This window comes from Mobula hypostoma, chromosome 1 (genome assembly GCF_963921235.1).
Source record: "Mobula hypostoma chromosome 1, sMobHyp1.1, whole genome shotgun sequence".
NCBI classification, from domain to species: Eukaryota; Metazoa; Chordata; class Chondrichthyes; order Myliobatiformes; family Myliobatidae; genus Mobula; species Mobula hypostoma.
This window is the reverse complement of record NC_086097.1, coordinates 105,668,964-105,683,818: the sequence shown is the minus strand read 5'-3', so window position 1 is coordinate 105,683,818 and position 14,855 is coordinate 105,668,964. Positions and strand designations below refer to the sequence as shown.

At 42.8% G+C, this 14,855-nt stretch overlaps 1 protein-coding gene across 4 annotated transcripts in view; it reads right to left on the bottom strand.

The window, feature by feature from the left end:
- The window catches only part of LOC134349770 (presenilin-1-like), a 137,599-nt gene that overhangs the window by 94,665 nt on the left and 28,079 nt on the right, over positions 1-14,855 (bottom strand). For all 4 annotated transcript variants that reach the window (XM_063054641.1, XM_063054632.1, XM_063054622.1 and 1 more), the window contains one exon: positions 2,876-3,108. In XM_063054641.1, the coding sequence (XP_062910711.1) occupies positions 2,876-3,108 (233 nt within the window). The remainder of the gene's footprint in view (positions 1-2,875; positions 3,109-14,855) is intronic.

Below are 14,855 nucleotides of genomic sequence, written 5' to 3'. Positions count from 1 at the left end.
TTTCTTACAATGCTCCTAGCATTAAAATAGATGCATTTAAGAAACTCTCCACCTCCAACTCTCTGTTTATCCTTAATTGAGCAAACAACTTTGTTATCTTTTTCTTCCTCCCCTGTCCTAGTCTCCTTAATTTGATTCCCTCCCCACAACCATTCTAGTTTAAAGAATTGGGTGAAAGAAGACTGAGATTCCAAGCGGGAGTGTGGAGGAAGTCTTTTTTAAATTTTTCGGTTTTTTTTCATAGGCGTAGAGAGAGTCAGGACTGCGCAGGCGTGTGACGTCATGGAGGGAAATGACGTTTCCCTCTCTTCAAATAACAGTGGAAAAAAAATGAATAACCAAACCCTCTTTTATATATTTTCCCTTTTTCTTCTTAACTACATTCATTACCTCTTTCGACATCCAAGGTTCTCTTACTTTGCCATCCTTGTCCTTCCTTCTGACTGGAACATACCTGCCCTGTACTCTGTAAAGTTGGTCTTTAAACACCCTCCACACGTCAGATGTGGACTTGCCCAAAAACAACTGCTCCCAATTAACTCTCTCTGCTTTTTGCCAATTCTTTTGTGGAGGTCCTGTTCTTTATTGTAACTCCCCATACTCACTGTACTTCTTCCCCCTCCTACCCATGTCATTACAGCCAATGTGCACTACGACTGCTGACTGCCACCTTCCCACATGAGAATTTTCTGCAGCCACTCTGAGACATCCTGGACCCTAGCACCGGGGAGGCAACACACCATCCTGGTACTCTCTTTCATGGCCATAGAATCAACCTATATGCCCCCTTAGCTATTGAGTTTCCTATCACTATCACCCTACCTTTCTTTACCATTCCCTGCTGAGCCTTAAAACCAGTCTCAGTGCCACTTGCCTGGCTGCTACTGCTGTGCCCTGACGGGTCATTCCACTCAGCAATATCCAAAGGGAACAAGAGAAAATCTGCAAAATGCTGGCAATCCGAGCAACACACACAAAATGCTGGAGGAACTCAGCAGGCCAGGCAGCGTCTATGGAAAAAAGTACAGCTAACATTTTGGAATGAAACCCTTTGGCAGGTCTGGAGAAAAAAAGCAAAGGAGTAAATTTAAAAGGTGAGGGAGGGGAGAGAGAAACACCAGCTGATGGGTGAAACTGGGAGGGGGTGGGAGAGGGAGAGGGATGAAGTAAAGAGATGGGAAGTTGTTTGGTTAAAGAGACAGAAGGCCATGGAAGAAATAAAAGGGGGGAGTCTCAGTCTCAAACTTCCAGTAATGTCTTCCACCACCCTCCCTTATCCCTCCCCCACCTTATCTCCTTGCCCGCTTATCGCCTCCCTTGGGTGCTCTCCCCCCTTTTTTTCTTCCATGGCCTCTGTCTCTTTCACCAATCAACTTCTCAGCTCTTTACTTCATCCCTCCCCCTCCCCGTTTCACCTATCACCTGGTGTTTCTCTCTTCCCTCCCCACTACCTTTTAAATCTACTCCTCAGCTTTATTTTCTCCAGTCCTGCCAAAGGGTTTTGGCCCGAAACGCCGACTATACTCTTTTCCATAGATGCTGCTTGGCTTGCTGAGTTCCTCCAGCATTTTGTGTATGTTGCTCAAATAACCAAAGAGATATTATTGCTGAGGGGAATGGTCACAGGGGAACCCTAGACTGACTGCTTACACCCCTTGCTTCCCCTGGTGGTCACACATCTACCATATGAATCCTGAAGTCTGGGTGTGACCACTTCAGTCAAAGTTTCATGCATAAGGTTTCCATCCTCCCAGATGGGTCTGAGCACACCCAGTTGTAGCTCCAGTTTTTTGACCTTGTCAGTCAGAAGCTGAAGCTGGTTGTACTTCCCAAAGATGTAATCATCAGGGATCCTGTGATCCCATATCTTACAGGAGAAGCATTCCAGTGCCTTAACTACCATCCTGCCTACAGAGTTAAGGATTAAAACATGCAAAATTATGAATGGTTTAGAAATAGTAAATGCAAACAGGCTTTTTTTTACCGAGGATGATGAGATTATAACTGGAAATCATGGGTTAAGGGTGAAAGGTGAAATATATAAGGGGAACCTGAGGGGGATCTTCGTTGGGGGGGGGTGCAAGTGTGGAACAAGCTACCAGCAGAAGTGGTGTATGCAGGTTTGACTTCAACATTTAAGGAACATTGTCTAAGTACAGGGCAATGGCTTGATGGGACTAGGCAGAATAACCGTTTCAGCATGGATAGATGGACCAAAGTGCCTGTTTCTGTGCTGTACTTTATGACTATGTGCCGCAGACATCCACCTTAATCAAAGTTTACAGCAGTTTCACAAATTCCTCCCAATTTTCTCACTAGAAGTAATTTAAAGAATCCACCAAGCCAAATGTAATTCATATTCCATCTCCTTGCTTCACTCAAGGTGCCCAGACCAGGGTGTGATGTTAGAAGTCAGAGCTTTAGTTTGGTGTTTAAGTGGACAGTTTTGCAAACTAAGAGCACCGTGTTAATTTTCTCAATGCCTCAAAACATGCAGAAAAGCCTACAAATATAGTTGAGATGTTATACTTGGCTTCCAAAAATCAAGACTGATACACAAGATTAGCACTAAGAAATTCAATAAAGTATCCGAGACTTAATTTAGGAAGTATTTAGAAGGTGGAAGCTGTTGGGAAAAAATATGATAAGGCATATCTATTGAAGGTCGAGTGAAGATGAGCACAAATGGGAAAGGGATACTGGGGTGAGGAGGAGCAGGAGACCACTACAGGAGATAAACAGCGTGCTTAGCACTATACATTCTACAGTACTTCAAGTTCAAGGTGCTGCCTCTGCTACATCACTACCAAAACAACATTTCCTTAAAATGGCAAGTCAGAGGAGGTGGAGAAACTTTGAGCAAAGAAATACTTACAACTGGCCATCCTTCCTTGTGTAAAAAGTGACTGATTTGATCGTGGCCACCACCACCACCATGCACAAAGTGACAGGAACAAACAGCATGATGACATGCTTGGCTCCATATTTTAGAGACAGCTCTTCTTCATCCCCAAACTCCTCTTGCGTCTGCCTCATGTCATTCTGTGACTGACCATTACTCTCTGGACAAAGATCATCTTCATCTAGACCCCTGCGAGCAAGATTGGACTGGGAAAAGATTTGGGGGGGGGGAGGGGGGAAAAACAAAAACAAAACAATTATATGCCAACAAGTGCCAAAATGCAGTTTCCCAATGACAATGACAACTTGCTTTCTGGAGAAGTTAGGAGGTGCTGCAGGCAGTGGGGTGAGAGCTGGCAGAGAGGAAAAAAAGGGTTCACTGAGAGAAGGCTCACAAAGTTTGGCAGCATTGGGAAGAGAGAAGGGGGGACAAGGAGGTAAGGAAGCAATCAGAATGGAAGTGAAGAAGAAAGGGAAGAGGAAAGCAAGGAAGGAGAGGATGAGGAAAGAAACTCTGCAAGGGGATTTGAGGACGAGCAGAGGGATTGGCATTAAAATAATCACAGTTAACCACATACCCCTGGAGTAGACAGACCAGGAGAAACACTCCTGTCTGTTCCAGTACTGTACTCTGGCTTGGGTTTCTGTGATTCACCATGAGTGGGGTGCATGTCACCCAACAAAACACACCCTGAGGGAGGAGCTGGAGTGTTGTAGCAGGTTGGGTTGTTAATTAGTTCTACCATTTCATACAGTTCTCTAGCAGAAGAGCTCAAAAATGTAAAAACAAGTAATGCATATACTAGCTTTGACAGATAAATTGTAAATGCCTTCAGAGACACTGCAAAGATACCACATGGAGGGCTGGTTCAAAGTAAAAGTCCTTGGGATCCAAGTTAAAGGAGCAAAGTGGATCCAAAACTGGCTACAGAAGCAAGTGAAGGATAACAGTTAGCTGATATTCTGAGGCTAGAAAACATTACCGGCAGTACTCCACAAACTCAGTATCTGCTCCCTTGTTTTTTGCTTTATACTTTAACGATTTCAACCAAAATAAGAAAGCAGTGTGCAAATGATACTAAAAATGGCCATGCATTTGGCAATAAGGAGGTCAGATTCAAGATGTAGGACAACATACCTGTTACTTGAGCAGAGGATGGAAAAGTGAAGTTAATGCAGACAAGTGCACTGAATTGCATTTGAAGAGGTGGCATGCGATATTGTATACAAAAGATAGTTTTGGGCAAGGAGGAACAAAAGAACCTTAGTCTCTATGCCCATAGATCCTTGAATGTTATAACGGATCAATTAGCTGATAAAGTGACAAAGACAATCTTTTCTCTTTTAATCAAGGGACAGTACTCAAGAGCATGGAACTGTATAGAAGACCTGATGAGACTTGAGGACTTGAGTTATAGGGAAAGTCGAATAGGTTAGGACTTTTTTCCCTAGAATATAAGAGAATGAGGAAAAATTTGATAGACGTGTTCAAAATCATGAAGACTATAGACAGGGAAAATGCAAGCAGGCTTTTTACACTTAAATTAAGGAAGACTGGAACTAGAGATCATTGGTTCAGGGTGAAAGGTGAAATATTTAAGGGGACCCTGAGGGGGAACCTCTCCACTCAAAAGGTGGTGTGAATATGGAATGAGCTGGCAGAAAAAGTAGTGGATATGGGCTCGATTGCAACATTTAAGAGAAGTTTATATAGGTACATGGCTGGGAGGGATATGGAAGGCTATGGTCCAGGGGTGAGTCGATCAGACTAGGCAGAGTAACAGTTCAGCATAGCTAGTTGGGTCAAAGTAGCTGTTTCTGTGCTGTAATGCTCTATGACTCCAGGATCCTACAACCCGTTAGTGTTCTGTTTGAGTACTGTGCACACCACATTACAATAAGGGTACAACTGCTCTGCATAGGGTGCAAGGGAGATTTAAAGGGATGTTGCCAGGACTGAAAAATTATTGGTGAGAAAAGCTGGGGCTGCTTCCTTTCGAATATAAGAGCTGACAGAAGAGTCTTGATAAATGAGTGCAAAACTTTGAAAGTCTAAGAGTACCTCACAGAGGATCAAACACCAGATGCACAGACTTAAAGTACTTGGTGGGATGATTACTGGAGAAATAAGGAAATATATTTTTACATGGGGGAAGCTGGGTCAACACAATGCTGGGAGGTAGGATAATGTATCTAGCTCTTTGAATAGCACAGACACAATGGCCTCTTTCTGGCATAAAATTTTCCATGATTACAATTTAGTTTACAATCAGAGACTTGCAGAGCTACAGAATATATCCGACTTAGTGTTCTTTGTCAGAATGAGGTCCTGTAATGGTCAGCAATTCAGAATGAAGTCATTCAAAACGTTAAAACTCAAGTAATCGTACACCTCATAACCATAAGAGCCAAAATCAAAACTGTATATTAAACATTTTTACTTTGATGAACAATATAATTACCACTTCAAATGGATCTTGCAGTTAATATCCTATTGGCAAAAACACAGCTCAGATAAAGGATAATTAAAATGTTCACAAACAGTCAAAGGAAGCTCCATGCTCAGTACTAACACTGGATATGCGAAATTTATCAAATCTTCAGACGAACATTAAAACAAACAGTTCTGACAATAGTTTAGGAGACAATACATTAACAAGTGTAATTGTGGAGAGTAACATCTGACATGACAGCACTTCCCTTCCGAGTAACTTGGCTGTTGCACAAAACAAAGAATGCAATTGGCAGTCGGAGTCCGTATGAAAAATTCTCTATTCTACAGTATAAACTTGAAATCGACAGTCAGAGTAAATGAAATTGGCAGCCAGAGTCTGTTGTGAAAAATTCTCTATTCCTCAGTAAAAAACCTGATCCCTTCCAAGTTAATGTGTTTTCTGGGTAGGGCTCCAAGTAATTGGCAGCACTTCTTAATTGACTTGATTCATATGAAAATAACAGGACGAGGCCACTTGGTACTTCACAGCCCATCCTGATATTTAATATCATGCTGACCTCTCCCAAACTTATCTCTTCTTTCCAGTTCTCCATAGCCCTTAATTCCCTGATCTTTACAAACTTATCTACTTCCTCTTAAATATGCCCCATGATCTAGCTTTCACAACCAGATGAAGAACTGAAGTGTTTCACCACCCTCTACAAGAAATTCCTATACGTCAGTTTTAAATAACTGGTGATTCATCATATCTCAACAGTTATCCCGTCAAGCACTCCAAGAATCTTACATGCTTCAATAAGATCACCGCTCATTCTTCTAAACCCATTCTTAAACACCAACATTTTTGCACATTGTTACATATTCTTCCACCTATTTTCACATCATCAGCAAACTTGGATAACTTGCGCTCTGCCCCTCCTCCACAATGGTGTGCAGTATTAGATCTATGCCACATGTACCACTAAAAAAAGCATACCCTTGCCTGTAAAGACTTTGCAAAGCGTCACTGAGAAGATACTGTAAATATGTGGAAGGTCTTCTGGTCCATGAGACTAATAGCAACCCTACAGCACAACACAGGCCCACAAAGTTGTGCCGAACACGTCCCTACCTTAGAAATTACTAGGCTTACCCACAGCTCTCTATTTTTCTCAGCTCCATGTACCTATCTAAAAGTCTCTTAAAAGACCCTATTGTAACCGCCTCTACCACCGTTGCAGGCAGCCCATTCTACGCACTAACCACTCTCTGAGTAAAAAAATTTATCCCTGACATCTCCTCTGTACCTACTCCCCAGCACCTTAAACCTGTGTTCTCTTGTGGCAACCATTTCAGCCCCAGGAAAAAGTCTCTGACTATCCACACGATCAACGCCTCTCATCATCTTATACACCTCTATCAGGTCTCCTCTCATCCTCCGTCTTCATGCCCAAGCTTTTCAGTCTGCTGCAAGTCAACACTACAATCACCAAGATCCTTTTCCATAGTGAATACTGAAGTACAGTATTCACTAACCACCTCTGCTATTTCCTCCTGTTTCATACACACTTTCCTGCTGTCACACTTGATAGGTCCTATTCTTTCATGTCTTATCCTCCTGCTCTTCACAAACTTGCAGAATGCCTTGGGGTTTTCTTCATCCTGCCCGCCAAGGCCTTCTCATGGCCCCTTTTGGCTCACCTAATTTCCTTTTTAAGCTCCTTCCTGTTAACCTTGTAATCTTCTAGATCTCTAACAGTACCTAGCTCTCTGAACCTTTTGTAAGCTTTTCTTTTCTTCTTGACTAGATTTACTAGACTTTGTACACCACGGTTCCTGTACCCTGCCATAACTTCCCTGTCTCATCGCAACATACCTATGCAGAACTCCACACAAATATCCCCTGAACATTTGCCACATTTCTTCCGTACTTTTCCCTGAGAGCATGTGTTCCCAATTTAAGCTTCCAATTTCCTGCCTGATAGCCTCATAACTCCCCCTACTCCAATTAAATGCTTTTCTAACTTGTCTGTTCCTATCTCTCTCCAATGCTATTGTAAAGGAGATGGAATTATGATCACTATCTCGAAAATGCTCTCTCACTGAGAGATCTGACACCTGACCAGGTTAATTTCCCAATACCAAATCAACTGTGGTCTTGCCTCTTGCAGGCTTATCTACATATTGTGTCAAGAAATCTTCCTGAACACACCGAACAAACTCCACCCCATCTAAACCCCTTGCTCTAGGGAGATGCCAATCAATATTTGGGAAATTAATATCTCCCATCATGACAAATCTGTTATTATTACACCCTTCCAAAATCTGTTTCCCTTTCTGCTCCTCGACAGCCCTGTTACTATTGGGCGGCCTATAAAAACACCAAGTTATTGATCCTTTCCTGTTCCTAACCTCCACCCATACAGACTCAGTAGACAATCCCTCCATGGCGTCCACCTTTTCTGCAGCTGTGACACTATCTTTGATCAACAGTGCCACGCCCCCACCTCTTTTGCCTCCCTCCCTGTCCTTTTTGAAACATCTAAAACCCGACACTTGAAGTAACCATTCCTGCCCCTGAGCCATCCAAGTCTCTGTAATGGCCACCACATCATAGCTCCAAGTACTGATATACGCTCTAAGCCCATCTGCTTTGTTCACAATACTCCTTGCGTTAAAATAGACACATCTCAAACCGTCGGTCTGAGCGTGTCCCTCTTTATCACCTGCCTATCCTCCTTCACACACTGTCTCCAAGCTTTCTCTATTTGTGAGCCAACCATCTCCTCCCCAGTCTCTTCAGTTCGGTTCCCACACCCCAACAACTCTAGTTTAAACTCTCCCCAGTAGCCTCAGCAAACCTCCCCGCCAGGATATTGGTCCCCCTGGGATTCAAGTGCAACCCATCCATTTTGTACAGATCACACTAGCCTCAAAAGAGATCCCAATGATCCAGTAATCTGAATCCCTGCCCCCTGCTCTAATGTGGAACTTTTGGGCACAACACTAAGTGGAACAGGTGGTGCAAATCTAATACTGCGCGTCAACCATGCAACACCTTCCCTTCTGTAAAGTATGGTAAGGGAGCTTTTCAGCAGCAGGGACTGGAAATTTTGTCAGGACTGATGGGAAGATGAATGTTACTAAATACAGAAAGATCCTGGATAAAAAAGCTGCTCGCCTCTGCCAGAAAGCTTAAATTGGGGAGGAAATTCAACTTTTGGCAGTACAAGGACCTAAAGCACACTGCCAGAGCAACCAAGGAGTGACTTCAAATGAAGAAAATTGATGTCCTTGAGTGGCCCAGTCAGTCTTGACCTTAATCCGATTGAACATCTCTGGTGAGACCTCAATTAACCTGGCAGAGCTTGAGGAATTTTGCAAGGAGGAATGGGCAAATCTTACTCCATCATGCTGTGCAAAGCTTATTCAAAAAGACTACTGACTATAAAAGCTGTGAGAAATGGTTCAACTAAGTACTGAACAAAGGGGTGAATACTTTTGAACTGTTGATATTTCAGTTTTTGAATTTTTAGATTTTCATGTTTCGCTATTTTCCCTGATTTTTGGGCTCTACTATGAAAAAACGAGCATTTGATTCATAAAGATTCTCAGTTAAATTAATCAAAATCCTTGGTTGTAATACTCACTTATGTGAACAAAGGGGTGACGTCTGAATACTTTTGCAAGGCACTGTATAGCAGCTGACCAGTCCCTCTACTGTTTTATGAGAGAAATATGGGCCAAATGCAGGCAAAATGGGCCTCACTTAAATGGAAAACTTGGTCAATGTGAACGAGCTGGGATAAAGGACCACTTTCCCTAGTTCCCCGAATAAAACAGAGGACCAAATCGAGATCATTCTACTCCACACAATTCAGTTCTCTATCAGCCAATAACCTTAGCAACTGAACCTGCCCAACATCAAGTAATGATGGTCATCAATAAAACTATAGGCATTTACTTTTTGCATATTTAGTTAAAATATTATTTCATTGTAAGGTGCATTATTTTAATCAAAGAATTTTAAATGTTATGGAAATGCTTGCGGCATATTTAACAGCATTCAGATAAACAGGGCTTCTATAAACTTCCACAAGGCTTTTCAAGTAATTTTTGCCTCTGGAACAGCTAAAAAAAGGAAAATATTGCAGAACTCCTAACTAATTAAGCTGCTTGCTCATTTCTTTTTGTACGTACATGGTTCCAATTAGGTATGTTTGTCCTCTGCCTGCAACAGCTTCAAAATGTAAATTTTAAAAGGTAGAAAAACATTAAAAATTTTACAATGGATATATTTAAAGCCAACTGAAGCAAATTAAAACATTTCCCTATTTTCTGGTCACCCTCACCTCTGACAAGGGTCAGGTGGTGGGTACCATTGTAGATTGTTTCGTCTAGTTTTCAGTCATTTAACCAGCAATGGAACACCACATGCAATTCTTCCTCTTTCAAAGCTATGTAACTTTTAAACCCAATCTCTGTTAGTCTATGGTCCATACAAAAGATAGCCACTTCCTCTCATGATCATATCTCCAGACAGAATAATGATACGTGGCCTTACAAGGGCAGATGATGCAAATCCTGGTTTATCCAACAGAGGTTTTGACTGAGCATAAAAGGATTTTGTGCAGTAAATACAAAGAAACTATTTCATAAGGAATAAAATGTGTAACTCACTCTGCACTGGAAAAAAAAAATCAATGTTTTAGGTCAAGGATCCTTCATTAAATCTAGAAAAACGAGAAAACATTTTGTGTGCGACAGTCCCAAGGAGACACCGAAATGCATAGGGTTAGACAGAGTTTAAGCATAATTCAGCACTTGGCAAGGACCAATAAAAAGAAGTTAGGTTTAAGTGGAGCAGCCATTGTGTGAGTGGGCTAGTGTTGGATTGGAGAGTTGAGGCTTTGGTGCGGAGAGGTGTAGGCATCAGGTAGATTTTTTCTTTGTTATTTATTCTTTATTTCTTTCTTATTGCACTTTGAGAGCAGTGGGAATGCCATTCAGGATACCAGAATGCTCCTCTTGCAGAATGTGGGAAGGCAGGGAGCTCCAGTATCCATGATGACTATATCTACAAGAAGTGCTTCCAACAGACTGTGTTGAGCTGGAACTGGATTAACTCTGGATCATTCAGGAAGCTGTAGGGCTGATACACCCAAAGTGCTGGACACTGGTAACTGGGTGATCAGGAGGGGGAAGGGGATAATCAACCAGTGCAGAGTACCCCTTTGGCCATTCCCCTCAACAACACTCTGGATATTGTATGGGGGGGGGAGGGGAGATGACTTAGCAGAGGAAACACATGGTAAGGTCTCTGGCAATAATTTGGGCTCTGTGGCTCAGAAGGAAAGGTGGGGGAGGGAGAGAAGAAGAGGCTAGCTGTGATAGGAGATTGGTTGGTTAGAGGAACAGAAAGGTTGACGAGATTGAAATTCCAGAATGGTTTGTTGCTTCCCAGGTGCCAGGGTCAGAAACATGTCAGTTTGAGTCCACAGCATTCTTAAGTGGGAGTGCAAGCAGCCAGAGGCCGTAGTCCACGTCAGCACCAACGCCATGAATAGGATGGGTGATAAGGTCCTGCAAAGTGAGCTCAGAGAGTTCAGTAGTAAGTTAAGGACAGGATCTGCAGGGTTGTAATTTCAGTATTGCTTCCAAGGCCTTGTGCTAGCAAGGCCAGATATAGAAAGATTATTACAGTTTAACACATGGCTAAGGTGTTGGTGTAGGAGGGAGGGCTTCAGATTTTTGGATCATTAGGCTCTCTTCCAGGGAAGGTGGGATCTGTACAGAAGGAACAGTTTGCATCTGAACTGGAGGGGAACTAACATCCTAGTGGGCAGGTTTGCTAGTGATGCACGAGGGGGTTTAAACTAGAGTTGGGAATCAGAACACCAGAACAGAGAGTGGAGTGGTTGTGGAGAAAGTGGTCGTTAAGTCTACAAACAAAGTCAGGAATCAAAAGGTCAGGCATGGTGGGACCACTGCTCTGAGCTGTGTATATTTCAAGGCACAGTGTATTATAGGAAAGGTGGATGAGCTAAGGCATGGATTAGCATGTGGAGTTATTACATTGTAGCCATTAGTGACACTTAGCTTCAGGAAGGCTAGGACTGGCAGTTCAATGTTCTGGGGTTCCATTGTTTTAGATGTGACAGAGTGGGAAGGATGGCATTATTAGTCAGGGAACCATAAGGTTGTGATAGTAGGTGAGCTTAACTTTCCACATATTGACTGGGACTCCCTTATTGGAACATGGCTGATAAGGTTAAGTGTCTGTTAAGTATGTTCAGGAAAGCTTCTTTAATCAGTACATAGTACACAGAAGTGCCAGTTAGAGAGAGTGTGATACTGGATCTTCTATAAAGAAAAAAGACAAGGCAGATGATAGTTTATGCAGGGGAACAATTTGCATCTAGCGATCATAATGCCATCAATTTCAAGGTAATTTTGGAAAAGGATGTGTCTGGTCCTTGGGTTGAGATACGAAATTGGAGAAAGGCCAATTTGGATGACATCAGAAAGGATCTGGGAAGTGGGAGGCCTTCAAAAGTGAAATTTTCAGAGTACAGATTTTATATGTTGCTGTGAGAATAAAAGGCAAGAATAACAAGTTTAGGTTCCCTCAGTTTTTGAGAGATACTGAGGCTCTGGTTAAGAAAAAGGAGGAGATGCAGGTATAGGCAGGCGGTAACAAACGAGATACTTGAATAGTGTAAGAAATGCAAGAGAACACTTAAAGAAATCCGGAGCGCAAAAAGAAGACACAAGTTTCCTCCAGCAGAAAATGTAAAGGAAAATCCCAAAGACTTTGACAGATATATTATGAGCAAAATGATTGCAAGGGACAAAATGGTCCTCTGGAAGACCACAACGGTAATCCATGTGTAGAGTCGAAAGGGACAGGGGAGATCTTAAACAGATTTTTTGCATCTGTATTTACTGGGGAGATGGACACCGAGTCTGTAGATGTGAGGCAAAGCAGCAGCGAAGTCATGGACCTTATATGGATTATAAAGGAGGAGGTGTTTGCTGTCTTAAGGCAAATTAGGGTGGATAAATCCCCTGGACCTTACAAGGTGATCCCTCGGACTCTGTGGGAGGCTAGTGCAGAAATTGCAGGGGCCCTAGCAGAGATTTTTAAAACATTCTTAGCGATGGGTGAGGTGCCAGAGGATTGGAGGATACATAGAGTTGTTCCGTGGTTTACAAAAGGTTCTAAGAATAAACCAGGAAATTATAGGCCAGTGAACACGACATCAGTGGTGGGAAAGTTATTAGAAGGTATTTTAAAGGACCAGATATACAAGTATTCGGATATTCAGGGCTGAATAGGAATAATTAATATGGCTTTATGTGTGGTAAGCCACGTCTAACCGATTTAATAGTTTTTTGAGGAAGTTACCAGGGAAGTTAGAACATAGAAAACCTACAACACAATACAGGCCCTTCTGCCCACAAAGTTGTGCTGAACATGTCTCTACCTTAGAAATTACTAGGCTTACCTATATAGCCCTCTATTTTACTAAGCTCCATGTACCTATCTAAATGTCTCTTAAAAGACCCCATCATATCCACTGTTGATGAAGGCAAGGCAATGGATAATGTGGCAAGGTCTTTAGCAAGGCATTTGACATAGGACGTTGGTCAAGAAGGATCAGTCAAATGGCATTTAAGATGAGGCAGTGAACTGGATTAGACATTGGCATTGTGGACAAAACCAGAGCGTGGTAGATGGTTGCCTCTAGGACTGGAGGCCTGTGACTACTGCTGTTCCGAAGGGATCTATGCTGGATCAGTTGTTATTTGTCATCTATATCAACAATCTGGATGATCTGTGGGAAACTGGATCAGCAAATTTGCAGATGACACCATGACTGGGGATGCAGTGGATAGTGAGGAAGATCGTCAAAGCTTTCAGCTGGATCTAGACCAGCTGGAAAAACGGCAGATGGAATTTAATGCAGACAATCATGAAATGTTGCACTTTGGGAGGACCAGCACGGTGAGCAGTAGGTCATTAAGGAGTGTGGTGTATCAGAGTTGTCTGGGAATACAGATCCATAATTCCTTGAAAGTGGCATCACAGATAGATAGGGAAAGCTTTTGGGACATTGGCCTTCATAAGTCAATACACTGATTACAGGAATTGGAATATTATGTTGAAATTGCCTAAGATGTTGGTGAGACTAATTTGGAATATTGTGTCCAGTTATACCATGTACAGGAAAGATGTAAATCAGATTGAAAGAGTACAGAGAATTTATATTTATAGGGAATGGTGGAATAGATCATATGCCCTGAGTTTGCGATGGAATTCCTATGGATTCCTGCTCAGGTGAGGAACTTTGTTATGCGGTACTACAACGATTTCCGGATGAGGTTTTCCACTCAATAGTTTACAACTAGGTGGCAGAGCTTGGATGTTGGAATCCCAATGGGATGTGCGATTTCACCCATCCTTTTTGTGTTAGCTATGGAGGTCATTGCGAGGGCTGCAGAATCAGTGGGACCAGGTGTCGCACTTGATGGCGGAGGGGAGTTACCACCAATACAAGCGTTCATGGACGATCTCACCCTTTTGGGTCCTAGCACAGAGGCAGTGGAAAGTGTACCATCTAGACTCCAGGAACTAATGGATTGGGGAAGAATGAAGTTCAAAACCAAGAAGTCAAGGAGCCAAGGAGCCTTGTTCTTAGGAGAGGAAAGCTGGTTGACTTTCATTTCACCCTTTGTGGAGAGGAGATTCCATCCATTCAGGACCAACCAGCTAAGAGCCTCAGGCGATGGTACACAGAGGAGCTGAGAGACACCAAGAGGGTTCAACAGACAGGAGAACAGATCAGCAGAGGTCTGATGTCTGTCAACAAGTGTGGCTTGCCTGGCAAGTTGAAGTTGTGGGGCTTGCAGTACGGACTGATGCCACAGATAACGTGGCCACTAACTGTCTATGAAGTAGCAATGTCCCATGTTGAGGCAATGGAATGGAAGATCAACAAGTATGTGAAGAAGTGGTTTGGAGTACCGAGCAGCCTCACCAATGTTGCAATCTACAGTAGCCAGACAAAGCTTACCATCCCAGTACAATCCCTTGTTGAAGAGGTCAAGGTAGCCAAGGTAAGATCAGTCTTGATGCTTCGAGATTCAAAAGACCCTGTCATCAAGAACACCCAGCCGGATGTGAGATCAGGCAGGAAGTGGTCAGCCCATGTAGCAGTTGATGAGGCAGAGTCTAGACTGAAGCACAAAGATACGGTTGGGGCTACCCAGCTAGGCTTCCAGGGACTTGGATGGACAACCCACAAGTGGTGGTCATCTTTTACAGGTAAGGAGCGCCATGAGCTTGTAACGCAAGAAATACGAGAGGTAGAAGAGGAGAAGAGGTTAGCTAAAATAGCTGGTCTGGCCAAACAAGGGGCTTGGACCAGGTGGGAAAGTGTTGAACAACGACTTCTATCTTGGAATGTTCTGTGGCAGATGGAACCACTCTGCATTTCTTTTCTATGCAGAGCAGCGT